The sequence below is a fragment of the Mastigoproctus giganteus genome, chromosome 3, assembly GCF_048544385.1.
Source record: "Mastigoproctus giganteus isolate SK-2022 chromosome 3, ASM4854438v1, whole genome shotgun sequence".
In the NCBI taxonomy this organism is placed as follows: domain Eukaryota; kingdom Metazoa; phylum Arthropoda; class Arachnida; order Uropygi; family Thelyphonidae; genus Mastigoproctus; species Mastigoproctus giganteus.
The window spans coordinates 41,997,390-42,023,706 of NC_143577.1; the positions used below are offsets into that span (position 1 = coordinate 41,997,390).

Genomic DNA, 26,317 nt, shown 5'->3' on the forward strand with positions numbered 1-26,317 from the left:
ATGTTACCTACCTCCCCTAAATGTTTGTACCAATATTTTTGAGACACCCTGTATATATATATATATATATATATATATATATTATGTATATATGTTACATATATATACATTTAGTTCATTTTTACTCTACTGGTTTGCCATACTATTGGCAATATCCTATTTTAATTTAGCTTATTACACGCAACATGTAGTGGATTGTGCTTTTCTGCTGCTTCTGCCACTGATGTTACCTTTTCTATTATTTTCTTATTTATTTTTCAGTAATTTTTATTTCTCTATTTAATTTTTGGATTAATTTGATCATATTTAATTGAGGGTAGCATGACGATGTGCTAACGCTGCGTTCGTATCGCCATCTATAGCCTAATTTGTTTCTATATATTTTCAGTTCAACTATTGTTTTGTCAGTGGTGTGGTTTGGCCATGTGAGTACTAGGCTTTCTGTTTTATTATTTTTCGCTGCATAAGGACTACTGTTAGGCAAATCTATTGCATCGGCGGTTTGATCTTAGTATCATTCTGTCATTGCATGGATTTGTTTAGCATTCAAAATGCAGTGATTCCCTGACTATTATTGGCCTCGTGGTCCTCTGTCGAGATTGGGCCTAATGGTCAATCTATTTTATTTTTTTAATTTTCAGTTTATTTGGTCATGTAATGTTGTTAGTTTATGTTTCCACCTTAGTGAGATTTCACATAATTCGGAAACTGGTGCTTACTAGGGGGCACCGCTAAATCTCTTTTAATTGGCTTAATTTCTAAATTATTTTAGGAACGTTGCTTCAACACTACCCTTTTCTTCTTTAACTAATTTGGAAAATACTGTTTTCCAAATTAGTTACAGAATCACAGAAAAAAAATTTATAATAATAATAGCTATAAAACTTATAATAATTCTACATCTGCTTAAAGCACTTACCTAATACATTTAAATTGAAATTCAGTTTTTCACTGCCTACTTCATTAGAAACCAAACATGAATAAAGTCCAGCATCTGATTCCTTTGCTCTCAAAACTGTAAGTTTTTGCCCATTTGGATGTATATGAAAGTTTAAATCTGTACTTGCATTTATTTTTCTACCTTCTTTTAACCATTGAATTTGAGGAGGTGGATTACCAAAAACTGGACAGCGCAGGGTAACAGGGCGGCCAATATGAACTAATGGATTATACTCAACTTCAATTCCAGAATCCAGACGTGGTGGTACTATTTGAAAAAATTCAATAAACAAATCACAAAAATACTAATTTCATATAAAACATAGTCTTATAAATATTACAGTAATTTCATTGCTAAAAAGAGCTGCTGAGAGGGAGAGAGACTGACTTAATTAATTACGTAATTAGTTCACATTAATTAGTTTTGGCAATGAAAAATATCATTTTAATTTTTTTTGTCACTTTGTCTGCAAATTTTCATTTTTTTGTGAGTTTGTCTGCAAAAGTGAGGAAGTCATCCTCATTATTATCATATATCATAATCCAAATCCTCATCATTATTTTTAATCCAAACACCCAGGGGAATACAAGTCTCTATAATTGACCAAAACAGTTCTTTTGGACTATCAGACTTTCATTCATTATTTTACTATAAACTATTATATTTTGTAATGTATATTTAGGCCAAATCAGAGTAAGTCTTGGTCATTACTCCAATAACACAATTATTAATTTTTAAAAGGCAGTAAAAATCAAATCTGCTCACTTTTAAAAATTGGAGAGCAAAATAAAATTTAACCTGGGAGTGAGTTGGGATAGAAATTACTGAATGAGTTTTGAAAACAGTACAATTTAGAAACATACACACAGACTATAACAGACTGAAGAAGTTTCTTGAGTTACCCAAGAACCTCCATATAAACATGTCTGTTTAGCACCTGGGTAAAATTTACACCACTGTATATTAATGTTTCCTATATAGGTGAGTAAGATTGAGAAAATATCTCAAAACTAAATTAATGCATGGAAATTATTTGAAAAGAGCATTCTTCTGTGTTTTTGTATATACTGTACTATGATCACTTTTTGCGAGTTTCACTTATAATTATTTTTTAAAATTTATTTTTTAATGTTGCATATGCCTAGGTTATTTATCTTCCCCTCTAAGCCCTGTAACATATGCTTAAGTTATGAGGTTTAGAGGAGAAGAGGTATTCTGTATGTTATCAGACACTCAGTCTAAAACAAACTGGACTTCTCCTAAATCTTCTAAAATAGAAGATTTAGGAGAAGTCCGGTTGGCCTGCCTCCCTAAAATTCACTCATGCATACCTTCTGGATGGAAGCCCTGTTACGTCCCTTTGGTGGCAACGAATATGTAGGGTGGTTCTCTTCAAGATGCCTGATCAGTGTAAAGCGGAAAAGACCAAACCTCCAGCACATGAAGGCATAACAAAACAAATGGCCCTCAGTCTCCAGCGGCTTCCACTCCCTCCCCTTCTTATGGCAGCAAAAGAATCAGAGTGAAAGCAGAGCATGCTAAGAATCTGTGGGTATGACCAGGCCTCCATGCACAAAAACTGAACCTGGCCTTTTACAGGTAAGATCGCTCATTGGTGAAGATAGGATATTAGAGCTGGAAGAGGAATTAGAAATTGTGAACTGGAATATCATCAGTTTGGCTGAAACAAAAAGAAGAAATGAATCACTTACAAGTTTATCAAGTGGAAACTTCATAAACTTGTATTTCCATAATTTCTCATATTTCCATAAGGGATCACCACACAGATATCCAAAACTGCATTTTTCAAGAGGACTCAGCAACTTACCACACTGCAAAATTGGTAAGTTTTATGCTATTTAGATTTAATGATGAGTTTGTCTTCTTGTCTCACAAAGGCTTAAAACATACTTCCACCAATGTTTTCCCTTGTTTTTCTCCCTTAAGGTGCAGTCATACCTCGGAAATGCTGGCAATACAGTGTTAGACTGGCCTGGCAACAGTACAGATTTGAACCCTATTGAAAATTTCTGGTACATAATGTCATCTAAAATTGCTCAGAAGAAGCCAACAGGTAAGATTCAGCTGCAGGAGAGCATTGTAAGGGTGTAGTACCACGAAATTGGGCAACCGTATATCCAGAAGTTGATTAACTATATGCCAGATCGCTGCAAGGCTGTAATTGCAGCTCGAGGAGGAACAAGAAAATATTGAGGACTTATTTTGCTGATTTACAGTACATAATACTATTACGTTAACTTGTCATTTCAGTGTGTACACGTAAATGCAATAAAATGTATGTTTGGTTGTCATGATTACCATTTGCATGATTTCTCATATTTCCATTAATTACGCATTTTACCCTTTGGGAAGAAATTTTTCGCAATTAGGTATATCAGGTGGAATCTTTTTATTGGATTTCATTCACAGAGATATATATCCCATCTAACAAATGCATTTTGAACATTTCTGAAACCCACAATGCAGTGCAAAACACATTATATGCATAATTCACAAGTGATGCAGCTTTTTTGTTCTTTGTTCGCCACTATAAGGAACAAAGGAATGATGCCAGAAGTGGGGAAGATGGATAACAAATTAGGAACACATACGACATACCCATTATCCTCCCTGATGAGATAGAACATGCATTGAAGAAAATGAAGAATCAGAAAGCCCTGCATGAAGATGAAATTACTGTAGAGTTGTTGAAATTGGGAGGAAGAGACATGACACAGAAACTGGCAAGACTCTTCACAAAATACATTAGGAAAGAACACCTAAGGAGTGGAATAATGCAATCATAAGAGAGAGAGAGAGAGAGAGAGAGAGAGAGAGAGAGAGAGAGAGAGAGAGAGAGAGAGAGAGAGAAGTAGAAGGGAATCACCAAGAAAGAGAAGAATGATGATATCCAGCTCAGGACCCTGGGTGTGCCAAGCCCATACTCACCAGATGTGAGCCCCTGGGGGTAATTACTAACAGAATTGAAATAATATACTTGATGAGAATCAACCAAAAGACAAGTTGGCTATAGGACAGGATTCTCAACTATGGATCACCTTCATGTAATATTGCAGCTAATGGAGAAAGCAAATGAATATAAAATACCATTATGCCTGGCATTTGTAGATTATGAAAAGGCATTTGACTCCATACAGCATAAGGCAATATTTCGGGCACTGGAAAGATAAGGTATAGATACCCCATACATTATGATATTGAATAAAATATATGAGAACGCTACCTCCTTTATTAGACTAGACAAAGATAGTAATAAATTTAAAATTGAGAAAGGAGTTCAACAAGGAGACACAATATCTCTGAAGTTGTTTACTGCTGCCTTGAGGAAGCTTTCAGAATTTTTGACTGATTGCAGAAAGGAGTCAACGTGAATATAGAATATCTAAAAAACCATTTATGATTTGGATGACATTGTGATCATTAGCCATGATCCCAAAGAATTAGAGGAAAATCTTAATCGGTTATGCAGAGTTAGTAAGGATTTTGGACTAAAGATGAATATGGCAAAAACAAAACTAATGATGAACAAGTATGCCACAGAAAGGGATATAATCATTGAAGGAGCAGTAATTGAAAAGGTGGATTCATATACTTATTTGGGACAAGTCGTTAGCTGTAATAATGAGAAGAAGCTGGAAATCAAGAGAAGGATAAATTTCGGATGGATAGCATTTTCAGGAAATATAGTCACATACTGAGCAGCAATATCCCAATTTGCCTGAAACACAAAACAATGAACCAATATATAATTCCCACCATGACTTATGGAAGTGAAACTTGGGCACTCACCAAAAGAATGGAAGAGAAGATGAAAACTACACAGCGAAGAATGGAATGAATTATATTAGGAATCAGACCGTTAGATAAGAAGAGAAACACATGGATTAGGCAACAAACACAAATAAAGGACATTCTTATCAAAACTAAAGAAATGAAATGGACTTGGGAGGTCACATAGCTCGAAGACATATGACAGACAGACTAAGAAAATAACAGAAGAGGAGCATAACAGAATAACCCAAGAGGAGCTAAAAGAAAACCTGAAAGGCAACAATGGAAATGGACAGATGAAATTCCAGTGTTCTTGGGCAGTAAATAAATAGCCATTGCACAAAACAGAAGGAACTGGAAAGTTACTGGAGAGGCCTTCATTCTGCAGTGGATTGAAAACGGATGATGATGATAAAGTTATTCATCTAAATTTATAACACAGATAAATTTGTTAAACTTATTAGCATTAGCATTAGTAGAGGCATTTGATGCAAGAAAGCAAGCTTATGCAGCATCAGCCAAAAAAAAAAAATAATAAAGTAAAATAAATAAATAAAAAATAACCACTTCCACTTCACCCATCTGTTCGTTCGAAATACCTGTCCAGCTGAGCCTTAAACTTATTTAGGCTATCAACTTCCACGACAAGAGATGGAAGTCTGTTCCACCTACCAACCACCCGCTGGCTAAAGGCAAATTTCCGCACATCTATCCTACATCTGTCTTTCCTCAATTTGAATTTATGCCCTCTCAGGTGATTATTCTGAGCAAGAGGAAGAATCCCATCAGCATTGAGCATGCTCAAACCATTCAAGGCTTTGTACACCTCTATCAGATCACCTCACTGGTGCCTATTCTCCAGACACTGTAATTCGCAAAACTTAAGCCTTTCTTCGTAAGAGCACCCCTTTGTTCCATTCACTAATCTTGTTGCCCTTCTCTGTACTCGTTCCAGCAGCTCTACATCCTTCTTGAAATGAGGCCTCCAGGCCTGTATACAGTACTCTAGGTGTGGCCTGACCATTGCCTTATACAAGGCAATCCCTGCTAGAAAAATTCCTATATATCATTGACAATACACCATGAGCTACTCTTACAGCCCGTCTGCACTGCTCAGAGAACTTCATATCTGCCTACACAACCACCCACAGGTCCCTTTCATTCTCTACCACTGTCCCTTTCATTCTCTACCAAAGTGTAGTACCACAGAGTTGATACGTTGCTCTGGGGTTGCTATTTCCCATATGTAGTACTTTACATTTGTCAATGTTAAACTTCATTTGCCACCTCTCAGCCCATCTGCTCAACCTTTCCAGATCCTGTTGCAGCAGCAGCATAGTGTCAGTAGTGTCCTTGACAACCCTGCCAACCTTCGTATCGTCTGCAAACTTGGACATTAAGCTTGATATACCATCATCAGTATCATTTATAAATACAGAAAACAATAAAGGACCCAATACCGAACCCTGAGGGACTCCACTAATAACATTAGTCCACGATGAGTAGTGTCCATTAATTACATTATGATAATGTTCATCTGCATTTTTAAAAAATCTCTGAAAATTCATTACTGGTTGCTTATTTCTTTGTTGATGCTTGCCCTTTCTACTCCATACATATATTTTATGAGTCATGGCTTCCTAGCTTAACGGTAAATACATTTATCATGTGGAGTAATTTTTACACCATACATGTCAAAAACATAAGTTTTCACATATGCTAAGAAATACAGGAAACTAAGATAATTTAAATTCTGTTACTTTCCCATATTGTTTAATATTGATATCATGAAATTATGTAAAAAATTTATTACTATTGTTATAGTTTATGCACACAGTAATATGCGCATATGCTTTACTTCAGCTTAAATATTTTTATTGTTAATACAACTGTTCATAAGCATAAAAACAAAATAAAAATACTGTCTAAAAATGTATAATTTAATGAACAATTCATAGAGAGCATTAAGTATGTCTTCCAGGGACAAAAGTTGATGATGTTGTAGGACAGATATCTTCTTTAAAGGGCACAAAAGATGATATTATTGTACACATTGGCTCTCTTCACGTTAAGAGTAGATCTGCAGACTTACTTAACAAGTACAGGGCAACATTGAAAAAAAATTCGCAAGTTAGGGTTAATAAAATTCTGCCTAGACACAATAGGAGGGAGTATATGATGAGAGTATTGGAGAGATTCAGTCCTGGAGATATTGTATATGGCTCACGGGGTGGAATTTTTCTCAGCTGTACTTATTAACAGGAAACACTGCTTCTACAGGGATGGGATACAATTAAATAGAAAGTGTACAAAAATATTTGCTGATGCTATCAAGGCAGTGCTTGGTTAGGCAGAAAATTGCTAGCTTGGGGAAGGGACACAGACTAATAGATTAACAATAGCCACAAGAAGAGATGAAAGTGATTCTTACACTGCTGCTGTTGAAATGAGAAAGAAAAGTGCTATGGATTTCAAGGAGTGTTGGGAATTATCATGATGAAAGTAAATACAAGGGCTGTGTTAGGGTAACTAAGAGTAAGAACAGATGCATGTATACCAATTCTAGGAGAATTGTAAATAAATCTGATGAATTTGAAGTTCTGGTCAAGACATCAAATGAAGACACTGTTCAGATATAAGGGATGCAGGACTTGAATATGGGGAGTACAATGTACACAGAAAGGACAAACAGGATAGGAGGGGAGGGATTTTCCTCTTAGTTAAGAAGCACATAAAATCTAAGGCAGTGCATTCAGTTGACATGGGTGGCCAGTGCAATGTTGAATCAGTTAGATGTGACACTAGGAAACCAAAAATGTGAGTAGAAGTGTGCGATGTATGACTGTAATGAGTACAATGAACATCTGTACAGGAAAACAGAGTAGGCCAATAAATTAGAATATGTCTTATAATTAGGGGATTTTAGCATTCCAGATACTGACTGGTACTTGTGGGTTGGTCACTCACAGATTAGCAAGAATTTTGTAGATTTATTAGATGACTGTTTTCTATAACAGCATGTTAGAGAGTCAACAAGAGGGAGTAATACTTTTGATCTGGTTATTAGCTGTGATTATTCATGCATTATAAGAATCTGCAGATAAATGAACGCTAGGTGGCAGTCATCACAGTGTACTGATTTGAGATTTACTTAAAGATGTAACTACCATCAAGTGTAAAGGGAAGGGTTTTTGCTTTTGTAAAGGCAACTACAATGGTCTCAGACAATTTTTAAATTCTATTCAGTGGGACCAACTAATGATGATGTAACCATCAGGAAATTCTAAATGGGATGTTACATGAACTGATGAGATTTGTGGCAGAGAAGAAAAATGCATCGGATGCATATAAATTATCAGGTAACACAGAAGCCCATGGTATATATAAACTAGTCTGTAATTGAGTCACAAAACAGGTTAGGCAAGCAAAGGCAGATTACAAGAAATCTTTGGCGATGGATGAAAGAAAAACAGCAAAGATCTTTTTACTTATGTAAACACTAGAAGGAAGGGGATGAATCAAATTGGTCCATTTGATATTGATGGTTTGACCATTGATGATCCTGCACAAATTGCTGACAAACCAAATGACTATTTTCCATCTACATTCACACATGTGGAATTCTTTAAGGAAAGGGATGCCAGAAGTTCATGAATCTCTAACAGAGAGCTAAATGGCTTTGTAATGATATGATTGGATAGTGAAAGAAAAAGTGTTGAAGTTAAACATAAAAAATGCACTAGGGATGAATTGTATCTATCCAATTATATTAAGTGCAGTAGCAATGGATACAAGCAACCCTTAGTCATAATTATAAAAGCAACCTTGGATTCAAGGGAGGTCCCCACAGACTGAAAGTGTGTGAGTGTATCCCCAATGCATAAAGGGGGGGGGGGGGATCGAAGCATGACACAAGTAATTACGGACCTGTTAGTTTAACTTCTGTTCCATAGAAAATAATGGTGTTTCTGGTGAAAGAAGTAATGCAGGATCATCTAGACAAGGCTGAAATTATACTACAGCCACAGCATGGATTTGTTAAGGAGAAATCTTGTCTGGCCAATTTGACTGGATACAACAATGTGGTCACAAAGGAACTGCATGCAAAAAATAATTCTGATATCATATACTAGGATTTCAGGAAATTAAGAGCAAATTGCTGTATGGATAAAGGAATGATTGAGTGGGAGAAGATAGAGAGTGGTAATCAATGGTCATTGCTCTTCATGGACTAATGTTATTAATGAAGTTCCCTAGGGTCAGTTGTTGTGCCCAAGTTTTCTATATTTATCAATGATACTGATGAAGGTGCATGCGTGCATGCATGTATGTGTGCGAGCATGGTGTTCATCATAAAATTTTTCTCATTATTCAGTGGTTATAACATATATGGTGTGAATATGAATCTACATCAGGTAGCATCACAGAAAACTTTTAACTGGTCATTAATTTCAGAACAAGTCTTAGAAAAAGTATGAGCAACAAAAATAATGAATAAAGAAATACAGATGAATGGTAAACAATCAGCAATCTTATTAGTATCTTTAAAACAAATGTGAGTTAAATAATAACAAAAAAGTATTTCATTCATAAGTGATTATTTTGTTATTTTTAACGCACCACATTTTTATATTCAGTATATCCATTCACGCTTTTTTACGTGACACAGAAAGTAATATTTTAGTGTACCTTGCCATATGAATGTGAGTTGGTTGAATATAATCAGACACCTCTGTGTGGAAAATAGGCATATTAAACTTTTGGCTGAACTAGTAATGATTACTGACACAACAAAATTTTCAATGCAATATCCATTTAAAATCCCTGTAGCATGAAGACCACAACTCAACTAGAGACAAACTACAAGTACACACAATCATGTACTAATACATAAGCACTAAAGAGAACAGCTTTATACTATTCCATAAATCCTTGCTATGGCACTCACTCCATAAGTGCAATAGTATAATCCTCCATGCTATAATACAGGTGACATAACTCATTTCTCCACTGAGTAAATGACTTCACTGAAGTAGAAACAATTTAAAAAAAAAAGGAAGCAGTTAAAAAAGGCCATATGATATGACCATTTATTTAAAAGTAAATAAACTGGACACCATAATTGATAGGACAATAAATTAAATAAATACATTAATAATAAATAATGAATTCCTATCCTTGACAAATATAACACAAGATAAACTGGGAGAGGATTTTGAAAAACTTGCATGTTTAATTTGCAACACATCACTGTCAACTGCATTAAATTCAATATTGTTATTTGGTTTTTAGGAGCATTAGCAACTAAGGCCATATTGCTCCAGGAATATGCGGTGGTCATTCCCTGACCTTTCCGCATCCTCCGTATTTGGTGGTGATGGGCTCGAACCCCGGTCTAATCAAGAAGCATGTGCTATGCACTGCTGCTCCTTCCCACCTGGCTATGGAGGCACGAATTCAATATTAACTATTACCTTTAAATCATGTACAGTCAGTCCTCATATAACACGTGTTTACACTACACGAATTTCATCATAAACAATTTATAAATAGGGGAACGATATCTTATATAACACGTACTGAATTCACTTATGCCCGATTCGCCTTTGTGTTTACAAGAAATGGCAGTCAAACGCAGAATCACCCAACCGAACGCAACACGATAGGAATGAAGAGAAGACTCTGAAAATGTATTTATGTTTTTTATACCAGTGAAGGGGAAACACATTTCACACTAATAATGTAAAAACCAACACAATTCCAGCTATCGGTATAATCGCAAATGCAATTATATCGAGTTTACTACCAGTTTATAACAGATTCCACTAGCAGAAATGCAACTGGAAATTGTTTTTATTGTTTTATGGTAGTAACCCCTAGAAATGTGCTTTAGGAAAATGTGAGGTGTTAATAGTGTATCTCGGCCTTTATGGTGTTGTTTATTCAGTTGCTACACGCGCGCAGCTTTGTTTATGTGTATCAAGCGTGCCTCCTCGTTTTGTAAATGTGCTTTATTCCCTAAAAATGAGTAAAATACTTAAAAGGTGTGAAAAGGAAGCACCCTGGTGAAGACACTTCAGATTCAGAGAGAAAAAGAAAAGCAATATTGATAAACAGAGGCCGACTGGGTCAAAAATTCTTACCCGGGAAAATTTATAGTGGCCTCATACTATGGTTTATGGTCAAAATCACGCCGGCCTCCGGCCCACCGGGGTTTCCCCAGTAAGGCTTATGGCCAGTCCGCCTCTGTCGATAGAGAAAAAATATGAAATTGCGAAACGCTTTGAGCGAAATGAAAGACCATGTGATATTGCACATGCTACAGGCCTAAATGAGGCAATGCCGAGAATTACAAAGAATGCAGAGAAAATAAAAACAACTTTCATAGCAGGAACAACTCAAAGTGTAATTAAAATCCATTAGATTTAGACACAAAGAATTGGAAGAGATGGAATGGCTGTCATCTGTTTGGATAGAAAATCAAACAAAAAACAAGTTTGCTTATGATGAAGCAAAACCATTAGCATATTTTATTATGTAATAGTCGTAATAAAATACGTAAGTATTTTATTACAATTATTTATTGTTTTTGGTACTGTTTTGGTTACAAATGTGTGTTCAATCTTGGGTGGTCGGCACATAACCCTATTTTTCCCATAGGGCCTGTTGTTTATACTGCACGATTTTGCATTGCACGAGGGTTTCTAGGAACACAACTATCGTGCTATACGAGGACTGAGTGTACTTTTATTGTATAAATAATTTTTATACAATTCGACAAACCTGAAACTAATTTTTTTTTTTTTTTTTGTTAGTTGTTGGCACATCGGCTTCTGTGGCCATAATGCACCTCCCAAAGTTTTTGCGTTTTACTCTGATCCAAGCCCAAGGTGGGATTCAAATCCACGACCTTTGGGTTGCCAGGCAGGCACTTTACTCACCTGGCTATCCCAGTCGGCCTGAAACTAATTGCTCTACTAAATATAAATGCTTTTGCAGAACAGAATGCATTTAATTCATATAGTTTCAGATATGGTTTTTATATTCAAAACTTTATTATCTAGATGCTGCCATCATAGCTGGGACCAAAACTAAATAAATTAATAAATAAAAAATATATAATTATATTTTTATGTTTTTTGTAGATATTTTTATATCTGCATTTAATTGATATAGAAGTAGGTATTCAATCACTAGAATGTGGGTTTGTAAGGAAACGATATTCTAATGATTGAAGGTTAAGAGAAGAATCAAAGTTGTATTACCATACATTGTGAAATAAATAAAGAGAAATATTTATTACAATCAAAATCACATACCTATGACATCCACATCAAAATGCTTTTCTGCAGATCCAGCTATGTTAGTTGCTACACATGTATATTTTCCTGCATGGTAAGTCTAGAACAGACAAATATGAACTTTATATATTTGAATGTGAAAGAGTTCAAGGCTCGCTAAATTTACTTAAAATTACTGCTAATTACACTCATTATACTTTTAGCAGCAAAACAACCTAGATGCAAATTTTTATAAACAGATTGATTTCGGAGCTCTTGATTTATGCATTCCTTAGAAGTTCTTAAAGTGTAAGTTTGTGAATTAGGAGTGATTTTCCTCATACATGCATACAATGATATAATAGTAGGATGTGTGGTAAAAAATTCTTTCACATCATTTTACAGCACCTTTGATGCATTTTTTATTTAATGCATACATTGCACCAGGGCTAGTCCTCAGGGAGAGATGTAGTGGATGCAATGTGTGGTTTTTCCAATTGAAAAGACTTTTGCATCTAGGTTCCCTGAACTCTATAATTGCCCCCCCCCCCCCGTATTGTGCTTTTATTTATATTTACCATACAACAGAGTACATACAGTATATATAAGAAAAATAAGAAGTTTTTAAATCATAAGTTTGTAAATCGGGAGTGAAGAAACAAAGTTTTTTTTAGTGTCTGTTTTATGGTATGAGTGATGCATCATCTATTTAATGCATATGTTTTACATATATATATACAGTCAGACTTCTATATAACAAAATTGATCGTTTTCTTGAAAAAATTCATTGAATGGAAATTTCGTTATAGAGAAATATGATGTTTCAACAACGAAAAATACTAATTCAACATTCAGAAATATAGTAAAAGATGGGAAATAAATCAGAAATAAGTGGGAATGAATACATTTTCTAAAATTTCAAAACAATTAATTTATTAATACATACATATCAAGAAATGACTACATACACGATGCACACAATATATTAGTACGCTTTTAAGAATTTTCTGGCACATTTTCTTCACACTGAATAAAATGTGCCTTCGCACGTTTCAAATGCTGCCAACATTTCATTTTTGGAAGGTTTAATATTGACATCATTTTCGTCCAACTCATTATCACTAGTCCTTTGAATACTCTCCAAAATGTTCGAGTCACTCGAATATTCAGATACTATGACATCGTTATCAACACCTACAAATTTGTCAAATACAGTTTCTCCACTGATCAAACATCCTGCTTGAAGTTCTTCCCAATATAGTCCCTCTCATCACTGTTAATTGACATTTTAGCAAAACCTGCTTTTGCAAACGAATTCTTAATTGTTGTTTTCATCACATCTTGAATCCACACTTTCACCAACTCTGATATGCACATCCACAAATCTATAACAGAATCTATAGGTTGGTTTGTTTCTATTCTCAGCATAATTTTTTTTCAGTATGTGCCTTCAGTAGTGCATTTTCAAATTCTTGATAATGCCCTGGTCCATTTGCTGCAATTTATCATTATCATTATTAGCCATGTGGCGCAAGGAAGCCTGAGGCTTTAGTTGGACCAGGCAGAAAAAAAAAAATTTCTGAGTTACCCTGAGAGAGAGAGAGAGAGAGAGAGGGAAATCACCAAGAAAGAGAAGAATGATGATATGCTCAGGACTCTTTGTTTAGAAGAGGTATTCGAAGGGAAGAATTTGTAAGTTTCAAAATTACTGAGTGGAGGTGGGCAGGGCAATTGTCGACAATTTTCCTTCATCATCTTTCTATTGAAATTTAAAATCCACTGTTTAAAAATTTCACTTGTCATTCAAGATTTTTTTGTTGTACTTGTAGTGCAACTCTAACAACTTTACTCCTTTGAAACATCAGGGTTGTTTACCTTTGCCTTTTACCAAAAGCTTCAGTTTTTCATTGCTAGCCATATTTGCACCAACCAAAACTGTGATTGTCTCCTTACTATTTTTACCACCTAAACATTTATCACCTTTAAAAGTCAGTGTCTTGTTCAGCAAACAATTAAAAAATAGACCTGTTTCATCAATGTTGAATATGACTTTGGGCTCACAGTCCTGCATAGTTTTTTTTCAAAACTGTTTCTTTCCAATCAGTACACATTTTTTTCGATTACAACTGCACTTTCACCAGAAATAACTTTTTCGTAAGCCATGGCGCCTTTTAAATTTTTCCAGCCAACCAGAACTGGCTTTATGCCCCAGAAAAAATGAGTACTCCATAGCCTTTTCTTTTATTAATGGCCCTGATATTGGCATGTTTTGGTCTTGAATAAACTTCATTCATTTAAAAATGGCTCCATCTACATCTTCATACAGGCATGGTTTCAAGTGCTTCTGATGGAGTCCTGTTTCCTTAAACAGTTTTGGAATCAAAGCATGGTTTTTCAGAATAGTTCACATGCTATTGGCAGGGATACCAAATTTTAAAGCATTGGTTTTTTTTTTTTTTGTTTGGTTTTTTTTTGTCCCTGATCTTCACTATTAAGCACTTTCACTTTTTCCACTACATTCAAGGACTTACACTCTTAGACATTGTAAGGCTACTTGCACAGCAGCTAAAACAAAACTGAGTACAAAAGTTGAGAACAAAACAAAAGTACAGGTCACTGTTCAACAAAAGCCTAGAATTAGGGTTGAATTTGAAAGTGTCTGCAATTCTGCTCAGACACGATAGAAGGGAGTATATGATGAGAGCCTTGTCGATCAATTCGGCCCTGGAAAGAATGTGCAAGGCTCAAGGGGTAGAATTTTTTTCAGCCTGGACTGTACTTGTTAACAGGAGAGACTGCTTCTACAGGGATGGGATACACTTAAATAGAAAGGGTGCAAGAATATTTGCTGATGCTATCGAGGCAGTGTTAGGTGGGTTGGAAAACTGATAGCTTGGGGGATACAAGGACTAATAGTTTAACAGTAGCCGTAGGCAGAGGTGAAGGTGATTCTTGCACAACTTCTATTAGAATAAGTAGCGACCTGGAGCGTGGGGTGTTGGGGGTTTCAGGGACGGATGGCAGTCATCCTGAAATAGGTGGGTATATGGGATGTGTTAGGGTAACTAGGAATAGGAGTAGAAGCATGTATGCTTGCATGTATACCAATGCTAGAAGTATAGTAAATAAATTTGATGAATTTGAAGTGTTGGTCAAGACATCAAAGGCGGATATTGTAGGGATAGCAGAGACGTGGTGTCACACAGATATAAGGAATGCTGAACTGGAATTTGGGGAGTACAATGTGTACAGAAAGGATAGACAGGATAGAAAGGGAGGAGGTGTTATACTGTTAATTAAGAAAAACATAAAATCAAAAGAAGTGTATCCAGTTGATATAGATGAACAGTGCACTGTTGAGTCAGTTTGGTGTGACATAAGCACTGCGAAAGCAAGAATAAGAGTAGGAGTGTGTTATAGGCCTAATGACTCAAATGAGTACAGTGAACAATTGTACAAAGAAATAGAGTGTGCTAGTAAATCGAAATGTCTTATAATGGGGGATTTTAACTTCCCAGATATTGACTGGAACTTGTGGGTTGGTCATTCACACACTAATCAGACTTCTGTGGATTTATTGGATGATTGTTTTCTGCAGCAGCATGTTCGAGAGGCAACCAGAGAAAGTAATACTCTTGATCTGGTTATCAGCAGTGATCATTCGTGTATTAAGAATTTGCAAATAAAGGAACCACTAGGTGGCAGTGATCACAGTGTACTGATGTGGGATTTACTTAAAGATTTAATTACCATCAGGGGTAAAGGAAAGGGTTTTCGCTTCCATAAAGGTGAGTACAGTGCTCTCCGACAGTTTTTAAATTCTGTACAGTGGGATCAACTGACGATGTTACCAACAGCAAAATCTAAGTGGGAAGCGTTCAAGGAATTAATCGTGGAAGCTACAAAAAGTTTCATACCTATTAAGAAATATTGTTCAAGGTTTAGGCCTAAATGGTTATCTAATGAACTAATGAGACTCGTAATAGAGAAGAAAAATGCATGGGATGCATATAAATTATCAAGCAACTCAGAAGCCTACGGCAGAAATAAGCTAGTCTGTAATCAGGTGACAAAGGAGGTTAGGCAGGTGAAGGCAGATTACAAGAAATCCTTGGCAAAAGATGCTAAGAAAAACAGCAAGGATTTCTTTACTTATATAAACTCTAAAAGGAAGAGGATGAATCTGATTGGTCCACTTGACATCGATGGTTCGACTGTTGATGATCCTGCTCAGATAGCAAACAAACTGAATGAGTATTTTGCATCTAAATTCACACATGAGGAATTATTAAGGTTTGAAAATGGCAGAAGGTTATCAAATTGTTGCAGGACACTTAATGATTTTGGAATAACTGAAAGCAAAGTGGAGGAGAAATTGTTGAAGTTAAACATAAGAAAAGCACCTGGGGTGGATGGGATCTATCCAGTTATATTAAAGGAGGTGGCAAAGCAACTAAGCAAACCCTTAGCCATAATTATGAGAGCGTCCTTGGACTCAGGGGAGGTTCCCACAGACTGAAGATGTGCAAATGTATCCCCAATTCACAAAGGGGGGGGATCGAAGGGTGACACGAGTAATTACAGACCAGTTAGTTTAACTTCTGTTCTGGGTAAAATAATGGAGTCACTGGTTAAAGATGCATTGCAGGATCATCTAGACAAGACTGCAGCAATAATTCAGACACAGCATGGGTTTGTTAAGGGAAAGTCTTGTCTGAGAAATTTGATAGGATATTATGATGTGGTTACAAAGGAACTGGATGCAAAAAATAATTTTGATATCATATACTTGGATTTCAGGAAAGCTTTTGACACTGTTGTACATGGAAGACTATTGTACAAATTGGAGCAGAATGGTATTAAGGGTAAGTTGCTACAATGGATAAAAGGATGGTTAAGTGGGAGAAGACAGAGGGTGGTAATCAATGGGTGCTGCTCTTCGTGGACTAATGTTATTAGTGGAGTCCCACAGGGTTCGGTGTTAGGTCCACTGTTGTTTTGTATATTTATCAATGATATTGATGAAGGTATATCAGGCTTAGAGTGTCGAAATTTGCATTGATTCTAAGGTTGGCAGGGTTGTTAATGACAGTAATGGCAGTGTGCTACTGCAACAGGATCTAGATAATTTGGGCAGATGGGCTAAGAAGTGGCAACTGAAGTTTAACCTTGACAAATGCAAAGCACTGCATATGGGTAGAAGTAACCCCAGAGAAACGTATCAACTGTGTGGTACTACACTTAAGGTGGTAGAAAATGAAAAAGACCTGGGAGTAATTGTGCAGTCAGACATGCAGTTTTCTGAGAAATGCAGACAGGCTGCCAGGGCAGGTCATGGGGTTTTGTCAATGATATATAGGAATTTTGCTGGCAGGGAAAAGGAGGTGATTACCCCTCTGTATAAGGCCATGGTCAGGCCATGCCTTGAGTACTGCGTACAGGTCTGGAGGCCTCATTTTAGGAAGGATGTAGATTTACCTGAGCGTGTACAGAGAAGGGCAACAAGATTGGTGAGGAGAATGAAGGGATCCTCTTACCAAGAGAGGCTTAAGTTCTGCAAATTGCAGTGGCTGGAGACTAGGCACCTGCGCGGTGATCTGAGTGAGGTATATAAGGCCTTGAATGTGTTGAGCACGCTGAATTCTGATGAGATCCTTCCACTTGTTCAGATTACGAACCTAAGGGGGCATAAATTCAAATTAAGAAAAGACAGATGTAGAATAGATGTATGGAAATTTGCCTTTAGCCAGCGGGTGGTTAATTGCTGGAACAAACTTCCATCTGTCGTTGTGGAAGTTGATAGTTTGAATAAATTTAAGGAGGAACTGGACAAGTATTTGGAGGCAATGGTGTGATTTTTTTTTTTTTTTTTGGATGATGCTACATATGTTTATACACTTGCTTTCTTGCATCAAATGCCACTACTACTACTACTACCTCCTTTGTGGCTTGATTACAGACTAGCTTATATCTGCCATAGGCCTGTGTCGCCTGATAATTTATATGCATCCCATGCATTTTTCTTCTCTGCCAAGAGTCTCATTAGTTCATTTGATAACCTAAATGGTTGATCAAATGACAAACATTGAACCTTGAACAATATTTCTTAATAGGTATGAAATGTTTAGTAGCTTCCACGATTAATTCCTTGAATACTTCCTGCTTTCAATTTTCTGTTGGTAACATTATCAGTTGGTCCCATTGTACAGAATTTAAAATCTGTCTGAGACCACTGTAGTTACCTTTAAGGAAGCAAAAACCCTTTCCTTTATCCCTGATGGCAATTTGTATCTTTAAGTAAATCCCACATCAGTACACTGTGATCACTGCCACCTAGTTGTTCCTTTACCTGTATATTCTTAATACACGAATGATCACTGCTGATAACCAGATCAAGAGTATTACCCTCTCTGGTTGCCTCTCAAACATGCTGCTGCAGAAAACAATCATGCAATAAATCTGCAAAAGTCTTACTAGTGATGATTTATTAATGATTAAAGTCTTTGATCATTACTAAAAAATGTTACAAACCCTAATTCACAGAACTGGAAGGCCATTTGTTATGTTATGTTTAGTTAAGTTTGAAGTGCACATATCTTTGTAGGTGTACAATTACAGATCAGTAGTGAAAATAGGAGGCAAAAATGAAAACTAAATGAAAAACTATAACCAACCTGGACTTCAGAAATGGTTAAAACAGTATTATTTTCCAAATACAAAATGCCAAGGTCTGTTTGAGGTGTTATTAGCAATCCATCTTTTAGCCATATTACATCTGGAATGGGTATACCAGTAACTGGGCAGGTTATACTTAAGGTGTCATTTTCTCTTACACGAGGAGTTATTATAACATGGGGATCATTGATGCTTGGTGGCACTGAAAAAGGAAAAAAGAATTAAAACAGGAAAAAACAAATTATTTTTAATTAAGCAAATTTTTTAAGTAATGAGAAACATTTCCTTTATGTTTTTAAAAATTAGTGATGGTTTGGTATTCAGATACAAGAAAGAAGAACTTAATAACAATATTCTATTATTATTTTTTATGTTGTTGTTTGTTATTTGGTTTTTAGGAGCATTAGCAACTAAGGCCATATTGCTCCGGGATTATGCGGTGTTCATTCCCTGATATCCTCCGTATTTGGTGGTCACAGGCTCAAACCCCGGTCTAATCAAGAAGCGTGTGCTACGCACTGCTGCTCCTGTCCACCTGGCTACGAGGTGCCTATTATTTTTTATCGTTATCCTAAACACAAAAGTTTGTTTAAACCTATAATCCTCTAGAACTATGATGGGTAGAGGAATAAGAAGAATCTTGTTCACATTAACTGTAATTTCTGTAGAATGTAGTTTCCAGGAAATATATTTTGAATATTTCCTATGAATATATATATATATATATATATATATATATATCGAATATATATATGTTTTGAATATATTTTGAATATATATATATATATATATTTTGAATATATTTTGAATATATATATATATATATTTTTTTTTTTTGAATATATATATATATATATATATATATATTTTGAATATATTTTGAATATATATATATATATATATATATTTTGAATATATTTTGAATATATATATATATATATTTTGAATATATTCAAAGTGATATATATATATATATATATATATATATATATATCGAATATATATATGTTTTGAATATATTTTGAATATATATATATATATATATATATATATATATTTTGAATATATTTTGAATATATATATATTCATATTTCCTATGAATTTATTTTTTTTTTATGTGAACCCCAAACACGAGAGGTATTAGGACCTATAGTACTTAGTACCGTGCTTGGGAATATATATATATATATATTTTGAATATTTCCTATGAATATATATATATATATATATATATTGAATATTTGACCCAGAGAAAATAAATGAAGAATATTGTCAACAAATATATCCCTAAAAAGGCATGCAGTATAAAATGAACATTGTGCAATCTGGTAGTGGAATAAATTTGTGAGAGAGAAATTTTTGATTAAACATGATTGCACTCTTCTGGACAGAATCAAGAAGTTCTGGAAAAGATTTTGCGACAGAGCTAAACAATATAACTAGTAAAAATAAAAATAAATATGAAAGAAATAAAAATAAATAAAGTTTTTTTGAATATGAAGAAAGCAATATTTCTGATAAAGAAAGTAGAAAGCTTGAAGTTATGGTTAATCCAAACAAAGAAATGTATTTTTGTTGAACTAGTTGTTATTAAAAATCATGTGCATATTAGTAATGATCATAATTCCTGAGAATAATCTTTTATAAAATATTCTTGAGAATATTCTAATTTCTGAGACTACTGTACAGAAATTCTCCTTCTCAGTGAATTTTCTTTACTCACGGTACTATATAAACTAATTTCCTTGCCACATCATGGAGAATAACCATTAGATCAGCATAGCATTTAAGAAACTGGAAATATGGTCAGCCATGGTCATTTGATAACACACCTAGTCATGGGTACACACATTATAAGGTTATACCTAAATGCTGCTACAAAAAGTATCCAATTCATTGTTAGTTGTTACAATGGCATATTAGCTGCATACAGATATGACCTTAAAATGAAGTTGTTACAAAAATTGTAAACTTCTCTAACTATGGAGGCCACACTGAGTATAAACAGTATTAGATTTTTATAGATTTAGTTATTAAATATTTTGCCCTCTTCTGCAGTTGCATTTAATACAAATAAAACAAATTTATATTAAAATTAAAGTGACACAGTTAACCTGCTCAAAATGGAAGCTTTCCCAACTTCCAAATGTTTGTATTTATATTTGATACCAGTTATAACATCCCATAAATCTATTGAGAAAGCTCTAGCATCTTATCTAGAAATACTGAGAGTAGCTGTAACAACTATAACTGTGTGGTTATTGCTATTCATGCCAATCTCTGGGAACTATTCTGATGATTCTTTTGGCACGTCCGTAGCCAGGTGGGCAGGAGCGGCACACGCTTCTTGATTAGACCGCAGTTAGAGCCCGTGCCCACCAAATACGGAGGATGCAGAAAGGTCACGGAACGACCACTGCATATCCCCAGGGCAATATGGCCTTAGTTGTTAATGCTCCTAAAAAAAAACCAAATCTGATGATTCTCACTGGATATGCTGGGAGGCTGACCTGTGTATTTTTTACTCTCTTTCCATGAGGGAAGTTTGAGGCCTAGTATTGAATCTACAACCTAGTATCAAGCTTGGGACTGAGGTTTCTAAAAAGGACTAGCCAGCTAAGAGAAATATTCAACCTGTCCTTGTTCTTGTGAAATTGTGGCCTGCATCAGAGTGTATGAACCTGACTTCAACAAAGTTTTTGCTCCTGTGAAGATGATGACAGATAGGATGTGTGATTGTTAAAGACTGACCTGTTGATTTCCATATCCAACTGCAGATATCGGATTAGATTGCAGTGCACACATCCATGGGGAAATTGAATATGTAAACTTTTAGGCAGGAGCTTTTAGCAGCAATATTTCAACAAGAAAAATGTCTGGGCAACAAATAAAAACATCTACTCTTCATCCATTAAAACATCTAGTCTTAGTTCTGAACAACAATTATGAATAACATGCACTAGCAGATCATCAAATATCACATAGCAAACTATTTTTGGGAGGATCGGTTATGCACTCTCAGCGTCTTTGTACGGCAAAGGGAGACAGTTTTGTAACAGGCTAATCTTGTGCCTTTCTCCTCCCTTTTGGCAGTAGTTGACTACGATCATCTTCCTGTCAGCATAGTGGTGGTTGACCAATACAGATAGTATCTGGTTGTCAAGTCCATGGTTGCTCCTTTTAGCCCTAGAGGGTTACTTTTTCCTTCCATGTTTCCAGTTCCAACTACAGGAAGGCGTGAGCAGTTCCACTAAGTGGGCAAGCAATTGAAAAAGTCAGTTTTTTTTTTTTTTTTTTTTTTTAGTTTTTTTTTATGAAAGCCCTAAACACGAGAGGTATTAGAAACTATAATACTTAGTACCATGCTTGGGTTGGGGGTTGAGAAGATGAAAGAAGATATTTCTTGACATTAGATTTCAACTTCTGAAGACCTTAATTTTCAGGAAATACACAAGAAGGAATGTTGTTTCAGAAAATGGCAGTTGAATGAATAAATGAGGAAGACGAAAAGTTGGTTCTGTGAGTTTGAAGTTGGACAGTAAATGGATGTTTAGTGAGTGGAGAGACTCTGTTAGAGAGGAGTCATTAATTAACTTAGCTGCCCTCTTCTGAATGGAATCTATAAGCCTGAGAGAGGTTTTGGGGCCACCGCCCCATATGTGGGAACAATATTCCATGGTAGGGCGGATTTGCAATTTGTACAGCATGAACAGCTGTTTGGAAGAAAAGCCCTGTGCAGGCGAAGCATTGTGTAGCATGGGCGAAGATTTTACGGCTCAGGAAAATACAGAAGTTTTTTCTGTTTTATTAACTTAAATTGGCTTGAATTGGCATATTAACTGATTTTCTAGAATCACGGAAGCTACTAGGCTTTACATACCTACTAAGAAATATTGTTCAAGGTTTAGGCCTAAATGGAAGACAGATGAACTAAAGAGACATATGGCAGAGAAGAAAAATACATGGGATACAGATAAATTAATAAATTAATATAGGTGACATGGAAGACTATGATAGATATAAGCTGTTCTGTAACCAAGTCACAAAGGAGATTAGGCAGGCAAAGGCAGATTATGAGAAATCCTTGGATGCAAAAGGGATGCAAAGAGGTCTTTACCTATGAAAACTCTAGAAATAAAGGGATGATTCAGATTGGTCCACTGGATATGGATGGTTCAACTGTTGATGATCCTGCTCAGGTGGCTAACAAACTAAATGAGTATTTTGCATCGAAATTCACCCATGAGGAGTTATTCAGGGAGGGGGAATGCCAGAGGTGAGTTAAACTCTGACAGTGAGCTAGATGAATTTGTAATAACTAAGAGGAAAGTGGAGGAGAAATTGTTCAAGATAAATATAAAAACGGCACCCGGGGTGGATGGGATCTAACCAGTTATATTAAAGGAGGCAGCAAAGGAAGTAAGCAAACCCTTAGCCATAATTATGAGAGCTTATTTGGACTCAGGGGAGGTACCCATGGACGGGAGATGTGCAAATGTGACCAAAATTCACAAAGGAGGATCGAAGGGTGACACAAGTAATTATAGACCTGTTAGTTTAACTTCTGTTCCAGGAAAATTAATGGAGGCACTGGTTAAAGAACCACTGCAGGATCATCTAGACAAGACTTCAGTTATAGCTCGGACACAGCATGGTTTTGTTAAGGGAAAGTCTTGCCTAACAAATTTGATTGGTTACTATGGTGTGGTCACAAAGCAACTGGATGCAGAGAATAACTTTGATATCATATATTTGGATCTTAGAAAGATTTTTGATACTGTTGCACATGGAAGACTGCTGCAGAAATTGGAGCAGTGTGGCATTGGAGGCAAATTGTTGCTATGGATAAAGGAATGGTTGTTGTTGTTGTTATTTGGTTTTTAGGAGCATTAGCAACTAAGGCCATATTGCTCCGGGGATATGCGGTGGTCATTCTCTGACCTTTCCGCATCCTCCGTATTTGGTGGCCACGGGATCGAACCCCGGTCTAATCAAGAAGCGTGTGCTATGCACTGCTGCTTCTGCCCACCTGGCTACGGAGATTAGCATTAGTAGTAGAGGCATTTGATGCAAGAAAGCAAGCTTATGCAGCATCAGCCAAAAAAAAAAAAAAAAAAAAAAAAAAACCCCACTTCCACTTCATCCCTCAGTTCGTTCAAAATACCTGTCCAGCTGAGCCTTAAACTTATTTAGGCTATCAACCTCCACCACAAGGGATGGAAGTCTGTTCCACCAACCAACCAACCACCCGCTGGCTAAAGGCAAATTTCCGCACATCTATCCTACATCTGTCTTTCCTCAATTTGAATTTATGCCCTCTCAGGTGATTTTTCTGAGCTAGAGGAAGAATCCCATCAGCATTGAGCATGCTTAAACCATTCAAGGCTTTATACACCTCTATCAGATCACCTCGCTGGTGCCTAGTCTCCAGACACTGTAATTTGCAAAACTTAAGCCTTTCTTCGTAAGAGCACCCCTTTGTTCCATTCACTAATCTTGTTGCCCTTCTCTGTACTCGTTCCAGCAGCTCTACATCCTTCTTGAAATGAGGCCTCCAGACCTGTATACAGTACTCTAGGTGTGGCCTGACCATCGCCTTATACAATGGAATAATCACCTCCTTATCCCTGCTGGAAAAATTCCTGCATATCATTGACAATACTCCATGAGCTACTCTTGCAGCCCGTCTGCACTGCTCAGAGAACTTCATATCTGCCTGCACAACCACCCCCAAGTCCCTTTCATTCTCTACCACTGTCAGTGTAGTACCACAGAGTTGATACATTGCTCTGCGGTTGCTGTTTCCCATGTGTAGTACTTTACATTTGTCAATGTTAAACTTCATTTGCCACCTCTCAGCCCATCTGCTGAACCTTTCCAGATCCTGTTGCAGCAGCATAGTGTCAGTAGTGTCCTTGACAACCCTGCCAACCTTTGTATCGTCTGCAAACTTGGACATTAAGCTTGACATACCATCATCAATATCATTTATAAATACAGAAAACAATAATGGACCCAACACTGAGCCCTGAGGGACTCCACTAATAACATTAGTCCACGATGAGCAGTGTCCATTGATTACCACTCTCTGTCTTCTCCCCCTCAACCACCCCTTTATCCATAGCAGCAATTTGCCTCCAATGTCACACTGCTCCAATTTGTGTAGCAGTCTTCCATGTGCAACAGTATCAAAAGCCTTTCTAAGATCCAAGTATATAATATCAAAGTTATTCCCTGCATCCAGTTCTTTTGTGACTGCATCATAGTATCCAATCAAGTTGGTCAGGCAAGACTTCCCCTTAACAAAACCATGCTGTGTCTGAGCTATAACTGAAGTCTTGTCTAAATGATCCTGCAGTGCTTCTTTAACCAGTGCCTCCATTAATTTTCCTGGAACAGAAGTTAAGCTCACAGGTCTATAATTACTTGTGTCAGCCTTTGATCCTCCTTTGTGAATTGGGGTCACATTTGCACATTTCCAGTCTATGGGTACCTCCCCTGAGTCCAAGGAAGCTCTCATAATTATGGCTAAGGGTTTGCTTACTTCCTTTGCTGCCTCCTTTAATATAACTGGATAGATCCCATCCACCCCAGGTGCCTTTCTTGTGTTTATCTTCAACAGTTTCTCCTCCACTTTACTCCCAGTTATTTCAAGATTCTGTAGCTTACTGCTAGAGTTGAATACACCTCTGGCATTCCCCTTGCTGAATAACTCCTCATGTGTGAATGTCGATGCAAAATATTCATTTAGTTTGTTAGCTACCTGAGCAGGATCATCAACAGTTGACCCATCAATATCAAGTGGACCAATCTGATTCATCCCCTTCCTTCTAGAGTTTACATAAGTAAAGAACTCTTTGCTGTTTTTCTTTGCATCCCTTGCCAAGGATTTCTCGTAATCTGCCTTCGCCTGCCTAACCTCCTTTGTAACTTGGTTGCATATCAACTTGTATCTATCATAGGCTTCTGTGTCATGTGTTAATTTGTAAGTATCCCATGCATTTTTCTTCTCTGCCATATGCCTCATTAGTTCATCTGACATCGATTTTGGCCTAAACCTTGAACAATATTTCTTAGTTGGTATGTAAAGCCTAGTAGCTTCCAAGATAAGTTCTTTGAATGCTTCCCATTTTGAATTTGCTGTTGGTAACATCATCAGTTGGTCCCACTGTATAGAATTTAAATACTGTCTCAGTCCATCGTAGTCGCCTTTACGGAAGCAATAACCCTTCCCTTTACCCCTAATGGTAGTTACCTCTTTGAGTAAATCCCACTTCAGCACACTGTGATCACTGCCACCTAGTGGTTCATTTATCTGCAGATTCTTAATGCATGAAGAATCACTGCTGATAATCGAGATGCCATAAAGGGATGGCTGAGTGGGAAAAGACAGAGAGTGGTAATCAATGGACAATGCTCATCATTGACTGATGTTATTATTGGAGTCCCTCAGGGTTCAGTGTTGAGTCCATTGTTGTTTTCTGTATTTATAAATGATAATGTTGATGGTATATCAAGCTTAATGTCCAAGTTTGCAGACGATACAAAGGCTGGCAGGGTTGTTAAGGACGTTAATGGCAGTATGCTGCTGCAACAGGATCTAGAAAAGTTGAGCAGATGGGCTGAGAGG

General features: G+C 36.3%; 1 protein-coding gene across 1 annotated transcript in view; it reads right to left on the minus strand.

Moving 5' to 3' along the window:
• LOC150087903 (hemicentin-1-like) overlaps window positions 1–26,317 on the minus strand; it is a 1,496,027-nt gene that overhangs the window by 1,044,261 nt on the left and 425,449 nt on the right. The window contains exons 27-29 of the mRNA XM_090369959.1: window positions 18,687–18,889; window positions 12,052–12,133; window positions 920–1,207 (exon numbers count right to left, since the gene is read on the minus strand). Of these exons, the coding sequence (XP_090226085.1) occupies window positions 920–1,207; window positions 12,052–12,133; window positions 18,687–18,889 (573 nt within the window). The remainder of the gene's footprint in view (window positions 1–919; window positions 1,208–12,051; window positions 12,134–18,686; window positions 18,890–26,317) is intronic.